Source organism: Chaetodon auriga, chromosome 11 (assembly GCF_051107435.1).
Source record: "Chaetodon auriga isolate fChaAug3 chromosome 11, fChaAug3.hap1, whole genome shotgun sequence".
Lineage (NCBI taxonomy): Eukaryota > Metazoa > Chordata > Actinopteri > Chaetodontiformes > Chaetodontidae > Chaetodon > Chaetodon auriga.
In genome coordinates this window covers 18,821,446-18,833,691 of record NC_135084.1, presented here as the reverse complement: position 1 = coordinate 18,833,691, position 12,246 = coordinate 18,821,446, and the positions used below count along the sequence as shown (strand labels likewise).

The 12,246-nt window shown below is 41.0% G+C and overlaps 1 protein-coding gene across 1 annotated transcript in view; it reads left to right on the top strand.

Annotated features, from left to right (window-relative positions):
* Positions 1-12,246, top strand: part of LOC143328331 (ryanodine receptor 2-like) — a 159,051-nt gene that overhangs the window by 45,319 nt on the left and 101,486 nt on the right. Inside the window, 22 exon segments of the mRNA XM_076743409.1 lie at positions 137-216; positions 795-871; positions 1,011-1,084; positions 1,410-1,490; positions 2,229-2,317; positions 2,533-2,661; positions 2,853-2,957; positions 3,114-3,195; positions 3,311-4,602; positions 4,757-4,818; positions 5,141-5,285; positions 5,440-5,534; positions 6,728-6,890; positions 7,089-7,219; positions 7,437-7,479; positions 8,395-8,517; positions 8,795-8,802; positions 9,350-9,410; positions 9,781-9,927; positions 10,116-10,250; positions 11,395-11,551; positions 11,774-11,838. Of these exon segments, the coding sequence (XP_076599524.1) occupies positions 137-216; positions 795-871; positions 1,011-1,084; positions 1,410-1,490; positions 2,229-2,317; positions 2,533-2,661; positions 2,853-2,957; positions 3,114-3,195; positions 3,311-4,602; positions 4,757-4,818; positions 5,141-5,285; positions 5,440-5,534; positions 6,728-6,890; positions 7,089-7,219; positions 7,437-7,479; positions 8,395-8,517; positions 8,795-8,802; positions 9,350-9,410; positions 9,781-9,927; positions 10,116-10,250; positions 11,395-11,551; positions 11,774-11,838 (3,344 nt within the window).

Here is a 12,246-nt window from a genome sequence, read left to right as displayed (position 1 = left end):
TTAAATTTTGAACTACGTAACTTGTAAGTTGAGACAAGTCCTCAACTCAGAAGCTGAGAATAAATTGAAGCACTCTTATTCTTTTGAGTCAGCACTGTATATCCTCTGATTGTGTGATAAATCTACCTCCCATCAGGGGCCATGGGCTCCATGATTGCCCCTACATTGAAGCTGGGAATTGCTGTTCTCAGCGGAGGGAATGCCACTGTTCAACAGGTACAACACTACATTGGTTTCTCTGCCTCAAATTATACGACTTGTTTTTCTTGAGACCCAAAAATACGAAGGTTTGCATTTTCACAGGTCACTGACTGAAGATAATTATAATTAACACAGACAAGATAGATACAAGGCAAGATTAGATTAGGTGACACTAAGAAATAAGGTTGTTGCAGCAGCTAGATAATTGCTAGATTAATTGAATTCATAGTTCTATATATTAGAATAAATTAATGAGAAATCCAGTAGAAATATTAAAACTAGAAAAGTAAAGCTGTGAACCATCATCTGCAGTATGTAGTAATGATAAATTTAATGTAGAGAGATGTCCTGGTGACGCATTATGCAATAACTCATGACACAGCCCATCACTTACATGGAGGACCTGGACTCTTCCTGCCATAGTATTTCATTTCAAATTCAGGGCTCTTTCTTCAACATGAGGAGTTTTTACTTATTCACAATGTGTCACATCCTTTCATTACCAAACACAGTGCCTTGACACAGAGACACTGCAGCAATGCTTCCAGTATCCACATTTATTGGACCTCGTCTTTGATGCTGTTGTTTGATAGAAAATGCTGGATTACCTGAGAGAGAAGCGCGATGTGGGCTTCTTTCAGAGCATGGCTGGACTCATGCTGTCATGTAGGTGAGTGACAATTGGAATATTCTGACAAGACCTGTCAAATGTCACAAAGGCTTCATGTACAGATTGATAAAAATGGTAAGAGTGCAAAATCTTTTTTTTTTTTTTTTTATCCCTTTGTGCATGTGTTTCTGTTATCCAGTGTTCTGGATCTGAATGCATTCGAGCGGCAGAACAAAGCAGAAGGATTAGGCATGGCCATGGACGAGAGCTCAGGTACTGTATTCATATGGAAATAAAAAAGAAAAATCAATTTCTGTGAAGCCATGTCATAGCATGCAGCCAGCTGTGAGATCCCTGGCCTCAAACATACTCTAAATTCACACTCCAAAAAGCCCTTTTTTTCTCTGCTTTTGTCAGTCTTGAATATTATCAACAGCTGTCACCCTTCACTCCATTGTGGCCTGATTTTTCTGTTCTTTTACTTCTCCAAGTTCTGCTTATGCTCTCCCATTCATTCTGTCATACCTTTCTTGCAGTAGTACTCCAGTCTTTGCTCTTCATCCCTTATTTCTAGCCTCTTTTTTTTCCTTTTTCTCAGGAGAGAAGGTGATGCCTGACAAAGACATAACCTGTGACCTGTTCCGTTTCCTACAGCTGCTCTGTGAAGGACACAACTCAGGTTATTTGCCCTGTACCAGGGATTCTCAAACTTATTACTCAAAGGTCTGCATCTGATTTTTATTCAAGATCGGAGATCTGGAATGACTCTTACTCAGAGTCAGACGTTTGCATTAGTTGTAGAAGTTGTGTTCTAGATGAAAGGAGACGCATTCTGTTTCTGCAATTTAGGAGCTAATAGCAGATTCTTTGGTGTAACCTTAATGTGTGAACTCAGCAGCAGCAACACAACACTCTCCAGCAGTTAATGCCACCATGACAGTGATGTCAATGATAGGGAATTAAGCCACATTAAGACCACATTCATTTGGGGACTTTTTGGCCAGTTGCCAGGTGTTAGCAAGCTGATTCACCATCACTCACAGGACGGACTGGATCTTTTCCACTGGTGAATAACATTAGATGCAAGCGTTTTCTGTGGTCATTAATATTCTGTAGGCTGGATGGGAATGTGGCGGGCTGGGTGTGACCCACAGGCCGCCAGGTGACGATATGGCCTGGGTCCGCATTGCTGACTGAAGTCTGGACATTGAGATACCCTTCCCTGTGCTGTTACCACTTACACATTGTCACAAAGTTAACATAGATTATAGTAATATCTGAAGAATAGAATAGAAAGGGCCATATTCTATAACACATACTTAGTTAACTTAACACTGTCTGATTACAGTGTCTACACAGGATGAAATTCATTGCACTTCTCTTTTCACATTCAGCTCTTCTTTTCTTCGTGTGTTAGATTTCCAGAATTACTTGAGAACACAAACGGGCAACAACACCACTGTCAACATCATAATATCCACAGTGGATTATTTGCTGAGAGTACAGGTAAGTCCACAGTGACAGATTTTCCTTTGTGATGCTGAACTAACTTACTGCTGTCCAACAATATTTGTACTCTATGATTTGGGTACTGTGTGAATATAGACTCATATGTCATCAGATTGAAGATCCTGTAATAGTATATTTGTCATGATGTGTGTAATCACAGCAGTATGTTTACTCTACATGAACTGTAAATGTTTGTCTGTGCCACAATGTAGGAGTCAATCAGTGACTTCTATTGGTACTACTCAGGGAGGGATGTGATTGATGTACACGGCCAACACAACTTCTCCAAGGCCATTGAAGTGGCCAAACAGGTCTTCAACACACTCACTGAGTACATACAGGTCAGTCAGTGTCCATTACATGATATAGTGTCATAGTGTTTCATCCTGTGAGCGTCTAGACAAAACATCAGCCTTCTGGTTCTTTGGATATACTAAACTGTATATTTGACTGAAATGTGGATTTATACCTTTATGCCAGTTGGGATGTTTTTTAAAATGATGCAGCTCACATCGTCAGTGTATTCATGCAGGGCCCGTGTACTGGTAACCAACAGAGTCTAGCTCACAGTCGTCTGTGGGACGCTGTTGTGGGATTCCTCCATGTCTTTGCCCACATGCAGATGAAGCTCTCTCAGGTATACGACACTTACTCACTGACGTTTAATTAACTCATTTCCCTCTACATTTGTGTCTTGAAGTGTTTGTAAACGGTCTCGGATAATATGTAAACGAAAAGTGTGAAATGAAAAATACATGTGCTAAAAGTGTTATCATAAAACTATTATTTACAGGATTCAAGGCAAATTGACCTTCTGAAAGAGCTCATGGATTTACAAAAGGACATGGTTGTTTTTTTGCTGTCCATGTTAGAAGGCAAGATTTCCCGTTAACCCTGTTTTCTACACAATTTATAATCATAAATACAATATTATATTTAATATCATTATTAAATAAACTGTATTTCTCTGCTTGTCTCGCTCCCCTGCAGGTAATGTTGTTAATGGAACTATTGGGAAGCAGATGGTGGATATGTTGGTGGAATCATCAGGCAATGTGGAGATGATCCTCAAGTTTTTTGACATGTTCCTCAAACTCAAAGACCTCACCTCCTCAGATGCCTTCAGAGAGTACGACCCTGATCGCAAGGGCTGCATCTCCAGGAAGGACTTTCAGAAAGCCATGGAGAATTGCAAGCGTTTCTCCCAAGCTGAGATTCACTTCCTCCTCTCCTGCATGGAGACCGACGATAGTGAAACTGTGGATTATGAGGCCTTTGTGGATCGTTTCCATGAGCCAGCCAAAGACATCGGCTTCAGCATCGCCGTTCTCCTGACCAATTTGTCTGAACACATGCCCAACGATTCAAGACTCAAGACATTCTTGGAGTTGGCAGAATGTGTCTTGACTTATTTCCGGCCCTATTTAGGACGTATTGAGATCCTTGGCAGTGGGAAGCGCATTGAACGTGTCTACTTCGAGATCAGTGAATCGAGCCGCACACAATGGGAGAAGCCTCAGGTCAAAGAATCCAAAAGGCAGTTCGTTTTTGATGTGGTTAATGAGGGTGGAGAGAAGGAGAAAATGGAGATGTTTGTCAATTTCTGTGAGGACACCATCTTTGAGATGCAGCTTGCAGCCCAGATATCTGGCTCTGATGCTGGAGAGAGGAATGCTGACAAAGGAGAGGAGGAAAAGAGGAAGAGTGAAGAAGGGCTGGACAACAAAGGAATGTTTTTCTTGTGTCATTGGTTGTTATTGCTCATATCTGTACTTTCTGTCCAACACCTGAAGACACTGATGAAGATGACCCTGAAGGATATCCTGATGTCAGTTGTTGCCTTCCTCAGATGGATTTTTATGGCTCAGGTCTGGTGTATTTCTGTTGCAGTTCGCAGCATCATGTATGTGCTGTACATAGCCTTTGTGAACGGTGGGCTCATAGAGGGAGCCAAAAGGATGAGTATATCAGACTTGCTGGGTGGGATCCTTGAGCCAACTCTTGATGAGGTCATGGGGGTGCCAAGTGGTGTGGATCGACTGAGGAAGTGCTCTGCCAGTTTGTCTTCCCAGAGGGAATTGCGGGAGATTGGGCAGGTGGCAGCTGTGACCTCCCCTAGAGAGGTGGATGTACTGTCGGATATATTCGGCCTCAAAGTGAAGAGGCAGGGAAGTCACTACAGACTTATAGCACAGGACCTCACCGCCAGCCTGACCGACCTGTTCAACACAACCTCCAGAACAGATGCCACCGCTGATTTTGCGGAGAAGGATCAAGGGATGGTATGAATTTATTTGGATATGAGATGTCCATTCACCATTTTCAAATTTTGGTGCTCAGTGTGTTTTGTTGAGCATAATTTTCTTAATTTTGTACTGCTTTGATACTCTTCTGATTCATATTAAATTTTGATTTCCTCATGAATTTTACTGACAGCAACTAAAAGCCCGCACCGCCACAGAGGAGAAAATAGAAGATGAGAAAACGCCTGATACAAAGTGAGTGTCTTGCTTCACTTAAATCCTCAAAGAGGGATTATTTAACTTCCTCAGAACATCCTAAGCATGAGATGCCGACTCAGTTAATGTATAAAAAAATAGAGAGTGGATTTGGTAGTGGTGATAGTGTACAGCGGGTTTAAAACTAAGAAAAACTGCAGTGTAATTTTGGAAAAATTAAGCAGTCTTATGCCGATGTCACACTTTATCAAAGAGCACCTTGAACTAAAAAAGAAGTTTGATTTCATCATCCCATATATTGTTTCCTTGTCGAAATAAAGCTCTTTGACCTTCCCTCTGTTTGTGGTTGGACTGTTTGCAGATGGACAGAATCTGAGAAGAAAACTGGGAAGGAGAGAGCAGAGGCAGAATGGAGAGGCAACAGATGCTCTAATAAGTCAGAGGAACCACAGAGCCAGCAGTCAGCCCTCTGGGAGATGATAAGCACTCATAACAAGAGCCTGCTGGTAATAGACAAATACAACATGACATATTGTGCACTTATGGATACATATTCTGTACCAACAGATAAAGATGCACTCTTACAAGCACTTCAGTTTGAGAATACAGGCAGAAAACACACAAACCTTTTTCCTTTTTTATTTCTTTTTTCCCCCCCAGAATTACTTTGCAAGGAATTTTTATAATATTCGCTTGCTGGCCCTGTTTGTTGCCTTTGCGATCAACTTCATCCTCCTCTTCTATAAGGTGAGCGTGCGTTTACTCAGGTACTGTACTTGCATACAATTTTCAGGTACTCTACACAGATCTGTAACAGAGTGTTTTTGCATGGTGGTATTGCTTCTTTTGCTTATGTAAAGGATGATGAAGTACTTCTTCCATGCCTGCAAAGTTGTACAATTTCAAGTATTACAGGCTTGAGCATAATTTGCTGATCTCGCCCTGTCCACTCGGAATTAACAAAGCAAGGGAAATCTAGTTTAATTAATAAATGCTTTCAAACCTTTTTAAGTAAAGTCCCTCTCCTTGCATTGATTAAACCCCAAAATTCACTTCTCTTCATCTAAATTACATATTTAGAAGTTTTTTTCGTGAAATAAATCCTTGAAAATGTCTTAGATGTAACTCCACACCTTTGCCTTCATTTAGTATGCGCAGCTCTATGAATATGCAAATAGCGCCACCCCTCTGCTGCTCGCCTGCACCTCTAGCGTACTGACTCACCTTCGACTCTGTTCATCAAACACACAAACCTCTGCTTGTTTTCTGTTGTGCCAGCTGCGGTATGCTACACAATAGCAAGTGGTCATACAGAAGTAATTCAGCCATGATTGTACAGAATCGCATACAAGTCAATGTATCAGAATGGTAATGTAATATATGTGTCTCACTCTACATTAGAAATGTAAACGTAATAGATAACATGACCCTTCACCTTAACTACATTATCATCTGGAAAGCCCCACACTGCAAATCCTGTGTGAAATCCTGGCTGTGTGAATGAGGGTTTTTGAGATTGGTTCTTGGATTGGTTCAGTTCCAAACCTGAAATATTCAGCCGAGGTGTTTATGTCTTGTAGCATAGAAAAAAACATTCCATGGACATGTGAACAAGGTTAAAAACTTTATTTTCACTGGAACACAACAGTAATGCTATTTAATGTCTTTTTTACTGATGCCCTCCATTTTTTGCCATCCACTTTGCTGCTGTAATACTGGAAATTCCCCCACTGTGGGACTAATAAAGGAATATCTTATCTTACCTTAATTAATTTGCAAACCGATGACCACACTGCATAGATTCACCAGAGCCTGCATTAAGAGAGGACTTTATTTAACTGTTTGGTCTTTTGGATGCTGTAGTTTCTTTCGGTCTCTTCCTGTCGTCCCAGGTAGCATCTTTGCCTGCATCACAAGAAGAGGAAGGAGGAATCACATCTGTTTACAGTGAGGACCTGGACCCTGAAGATGCTGCTGAAGATGACGACAAGGGCTCCGTTTATTTTGTGCTGGAGGAGAGCAGTGGATACATGGAGCCGTCGCTGCATTTCCTCGCTGTGGCACACACAGTCATTTCCTTCTTTTGTATTATTGGTTACTACTGCCTCAAGGTATACCAGCTTGAGCACAGTAATGAAATCATACCGGTTTCTCTCCATCACATAGACTTAGAGCATCTTTTAAAAGCAAAAACAAATTGACAATGAAGCACTTTGCTAGCAAATATGTGTTTAATTCATTTTGCCAATTTACCAACAAACGGATAATTGAAAGAGTCAAGTGATCACTGTACTGCATTTGATTGGCAGGTACCATTGGTGATCTTCAAACGTGAGAAGGAAGTGGCACGAAGGCTTGAGTTTGACGGGCTGTACGTGACAGAGCAGCCCCCTGAGGAAGACATCAAAGGGCACTGGGACCGACTGGTCATTAATACACCGTATGTTCGTCGCCACATAATCTGCTGCGCTGATGTCATATTAACATGAAATAAAAACGTGTTTTACCCTTATAATATGAGGCGCTCACTGCTGGCATCAGTCATGTTACAAGTTGTTCAGTACAGAAGTGTTTCACTCACAGCGATGTTTTAGTTTTCAATACATTTCTAATTTTTTCATTCTAAATTGTTTTATAATATTCATTTGTCTTTTCAGATCTTTTCCAAGTAATTACTGGGATAAATTTGTGAAGAGGAAGGTGAGATCTTCAGAGGACCTCAGTTGTGGTTTTGCACAGCAAAAATATTCTATATTCTATTCTCAATGTTCTTGTCCACGTATGCAACTGTGTGTGTATTTCACTCAGTGTCACAGCAGTAAGAAACTAACTGAAAGTTAATGAGCCATTTAACAGCAGGTGTAATTATTCCCCTATCTGGCACCACAGTGGAGTTTATTGTCTCCAGAGACAGTGAAGCGCTCAGTGTCCTCATTCTGATTGCCTCTCATGTTACGAAGGGAGATGAATCCTAAGGTGCTTCAGTGTGGGCCTCAACTTTTTGCCACTGGGTGGCCACATGGCCTGTATGGAGTACACTTAGCACTGCCACATTTCATTTTATACGCTGTATTGCATCAGTTTAAGAGCCTGCAGTAAAAAAGAGGGTATAATGCCTTCAAGTGCTTCTGGTAATCCACTTTTGAGTTTGGAGATTGTAGATATTGCTTACCGTGTGTTTTTGTAATAATAAAATGGCTCTGTAATAAAGCTAGACTGTGGTTGGCCTTCAGTTCAAGTTAATAAATTAAGTGACATAAAGTTTGTTAGAGCCACAGCAGCTCAATAAGGAGAAACTCTGCATCTGTCATGTTATTAAATCAAGTATTTACTAACCAAGGTTCACTGTACAAACACAATTTAGGAAGAAGGTAAATGGTAATATACAAGCCTAGATGACTGGATGTGGGTGCATCCACTACGCCACCTGAAACAATATTGTCGGCACAGGTATCCAACAGTCCTTCCTTTTTTGTTCAGTAGCTGTCATCTCATCATGGCACAGACTGTGCAGAGAAATTCAGCCAGTTACCTCTTGCGAACTCTTGTCATTCTTTATTCATATGAGAAGACACTGAAGAGACACTGTGTAAACCTGTCTTCTTCCCCCGTCAGGTGATGGATAAGTATGGTGACTTTTACGGCTGTGAGAAGATCAGTGAACTCCTAGGTCTGGACCAAGCTGCTTTAGACTTCAGCTCTGAGCAAAAAGAAAGGAAGAGGCTCAAGAGAGACATTGCCTGGAGTGCTCTGTGAGTAGAAAAAAAAAAAAAAACAGCCCATGTCTTAAAGGGATCCATGGGAAACTGTATCCAGTCTGTCATTTACTTTGCGTTGTATGCAGTTTCATAAAAAAATATGGTGGATTATTAAATAGGAGAGCATTTTAAATGGTTTATGTTTGTCGTACACTGAGGCATCAAAGGACAGGATCTTTCATTTCAGTATGGCATATATATATCATTGTTATAAATAATAAATAATCCTGGCCTTTGATGGGTAATATAGTATGCAGTTGAGCAGGTGGCTGTACAAAAAGCATCTTACATTAATGATAGCAATGTGACATCCTTCTCTGAAGGACAGCTGCATGTATGTTTGCAGGAAACCTGGCATTAAAAGGAAACATTAGGAAATTGATATCACTCTTCCTCTAATTCATTTTACTGCAGAGCTGAATAGAAATCCTAAATGAGCCCTACTGATGAACATTAAAACCTTGAGCTATTTATTGTTATGTCCGGGCCTTGTTAGTAACACCTTGAAGTAACATTTCAAATGGTTAATTATAAATAGCCCATGCCATCATTTGTAGCCATTTCAGTAATATTGAGTACTGGTTGTGCGTTTGTGCTCGTTACCTAACAGGTGGCCAGACAAAGACGGTCCTCAAACATTATGTTGCACTTGAGGAAGAACAGGACTGTCTGAGATGAGGCCACATAACAGACATGCCCTTTTAAGACGAGACACTGTAGCATCAAGGGTCTGATTTTAGACATGGACGTTTTTATCTTATTTTAACGGTTCTTGCCATCATGTATCTCTGTGATAATCCTGTTTATTTCAGATTTAATTCCATTGACTTGAAGTACCGGGTCTGGAAACTAGGAGTTGTGTTCACTGATAATGTAAGTTTGGTTGTGTCTAATATTTAATGGCTTCTACTTGATTTGTTTGTACATGCCCTCTTGTTCCTACAAAGATAAAGACAAAGGTGTTACTCCCTGCAATTTATGTTGACAGATAATTTAATATGACCAAGCACTATGTGTATAACATATCAGATATTTTATGACTTATTTGTTTAATCTCTTGTTCTACAGTGCCATAATTTTGTTTGATATAATGCACATGCTGCACACACATGCTGCACACACATGCTGCAGAAGTGACGGTGGTAATATCCTGTGATTCTGCCTTATCTAGAACACACATTTGTCTCTGTATCTGTCCCAGTAATCTATATTGCCTGTTTTATGTGTGTGTGTGTACTCACAGTCCTTCCTGTACTTGGCCTGGTACATGGCCATGTCAATTCTGGGTCATTATAACAACTTCTTCTTTGCTGCCCATCTTTTGGACATCGCCATGGGCTTTAAGACACTTCGTACCATCCTTTCATCTGTCACACACAATGGGAAACAGGTGTGTGCGTGCATGTCAGTCCTTTCTATCCATCTGTCTTAATGTGTGGTCATCGCTGCAGTTTGCATGCGTGTGATGTTTGCTTTCACGCTGTAAGGTTATATTGGGACTTTTCTGAGATGAAGAAGCGTGTTAAAACCCATCTGCCTCTGTCTGTCTTTTTGTAATTATGTGTGTGTTTGTCTCAGTTGGTCCTGACTGTGGGCCTGTTGGCGGTTGTTGTGTATCTCTACACTGTCGTGGCTTTCAACTTCTTCAGGAAGTTTTACAACAAGAATGACGACAAAGATACACAAGACATGAAGTGCAATGACATGCTTACTGTGAGTTAAATTTACACACACACACACACACACACACACACACACACAGAGTAGTCTGTCTCTGCACTCGTATATGCCTCTATCTGTTCCCTCTATCTCTTGATGTTGATCTTTCTAGTACAACTTCAGCCACACAGCTCATTTTCTGCCTCTTCAGAGTGAAAGGGCTAGAGGAGGATTCTGACAGTGATCCCCATTGTTGGACTGAGAACAGCTCCTTGTCTTAGTTCCTCCTCTACTTTTCCATAAAGTGATGGACACATGGATACAAAACAGCTCCTCAAGCCTCAGCATAGCCCTTTGTTTGGCCATTCACAACATTAACACCCCACCGCCTGCTTTATTATAATGTGGACTCCGCTGTCACTCACACTAGCAGGCGGATGGGCAGCGATACCATTTGAATAAAACCCTACTATTATAGGAGGCAGGGGATATTGCATTAACTCCTCAGTCACACTCGCTGTGTTGTTTATGCGCCACTTTTAGCAGCACTTCAGCAACAGTGATTTGCAGTCCCTTCACCAACATTACAACACCACAAGTACAATGCAAAATGGCAGAAATACAAAGATAAGCAGAGTCTCATGAACAGGAGAAATTACCTTGAAAGTTAGCAGGACAATGTTCATGTTGTTTTTGTTCAGGTCTCTCATGGAAAATATCGTCCGTGTTACTTGAAAGCACAGCACCGTCCTTGCTCGACAGGTTGAATGTTAATTCTTTTTACCTCACACTCTTACATGAACTCCTTGCGGGGAAATACTGTCTGAGGCAAAGAACATTGATTAAAAAAACCTTCTGTTATTCCGTGAAATTGTATAAAATGCTGCCTGTTTGAAAATTTTAAATGCCCCCACCCTGCCAAAAGCAACCAGCGTGGACACGGGCATGAAAATGCAGTAAATATATTCTCATGTTGTTTTGCAGTTTGAATTTTTAAAATACTGTGTTATCGTTGGAGTTTGGAGGAATAATACTGGAGGCCTTCTTAGATACTTTACATTTTCTCCCCCTACCCCATACCCTTGTTGAAGACAGCTGGAGGAAATGTGTATCTGGCATGAATAGTTTGGGCGAAGAGTGTCCTCATCCTCAGTTGGAATGCATACTGTATAATAAATGATAATGTCTCTTCTTTCAGTGCTACATGTTCCACATGTATGTGGGAGTGCGTGCGGGAGGGGGCATTGGTGACGAGATTGAGGACCCTGCTGGAGATGAGTTTGAAGTGGAACGCATCGTCTTCGACATCACTTTTTTCTTTTTTGTCATTGTCATCCTCTTGGCCATCATCCAGGGTGAGTGTCACACGCTGAATTTGTTTCACTGCTCAGCTTCAGGTCATGCTGATGTGCATTAGCATCATATTCCATATGTTGTTACCAAGACACGCACAAAATGCATTCCAATGAGTCCTTGACTGTGAGTGATAACGGTCATTCAGACACAAGCACCTCTTGCACATGTACACCTGAATACAAACAGATACACAGATGAATGCAATCATGATCTTTTTTCAGGCTTGATAATTGATGCCTTTGGAGAGCTGCGTGACCAGCAGGAGCAGGTGAAAGAGGATATGGAGGTGAGATTTGACACTTCCCCTCTCTCTTGCCCTACTTATACGTACCATCTAAGCAGTTCGACCACTTTTTGTGTGGGCATTAAGGCTGTACGGTGTGCAGTGCTGTGTCAGATTTGAATACAAAGACTATTGAAGGATAGATGCTGCAGTCATTGTATTTTAAGTGTGTGTGAAGAGATGAATGTGTGCACAAGATAAAGTCTGTTAAGTGGATTCAGTTGGAGCTCTTGTCACCAGAAACGATCGCACCATTGTCCTTAATGAGAGGATACCATTATCTCTTTCTCCTGAATAATTAGTTGGATTAATTACAGAAAGTTCGGTCTGAGCAAAACAAATCCCTACCATTTGACTGTTTCAGTCGTTTCTCTTTCTCTCTCAGAGTCTAGTTTCACTCATGCTTGCACG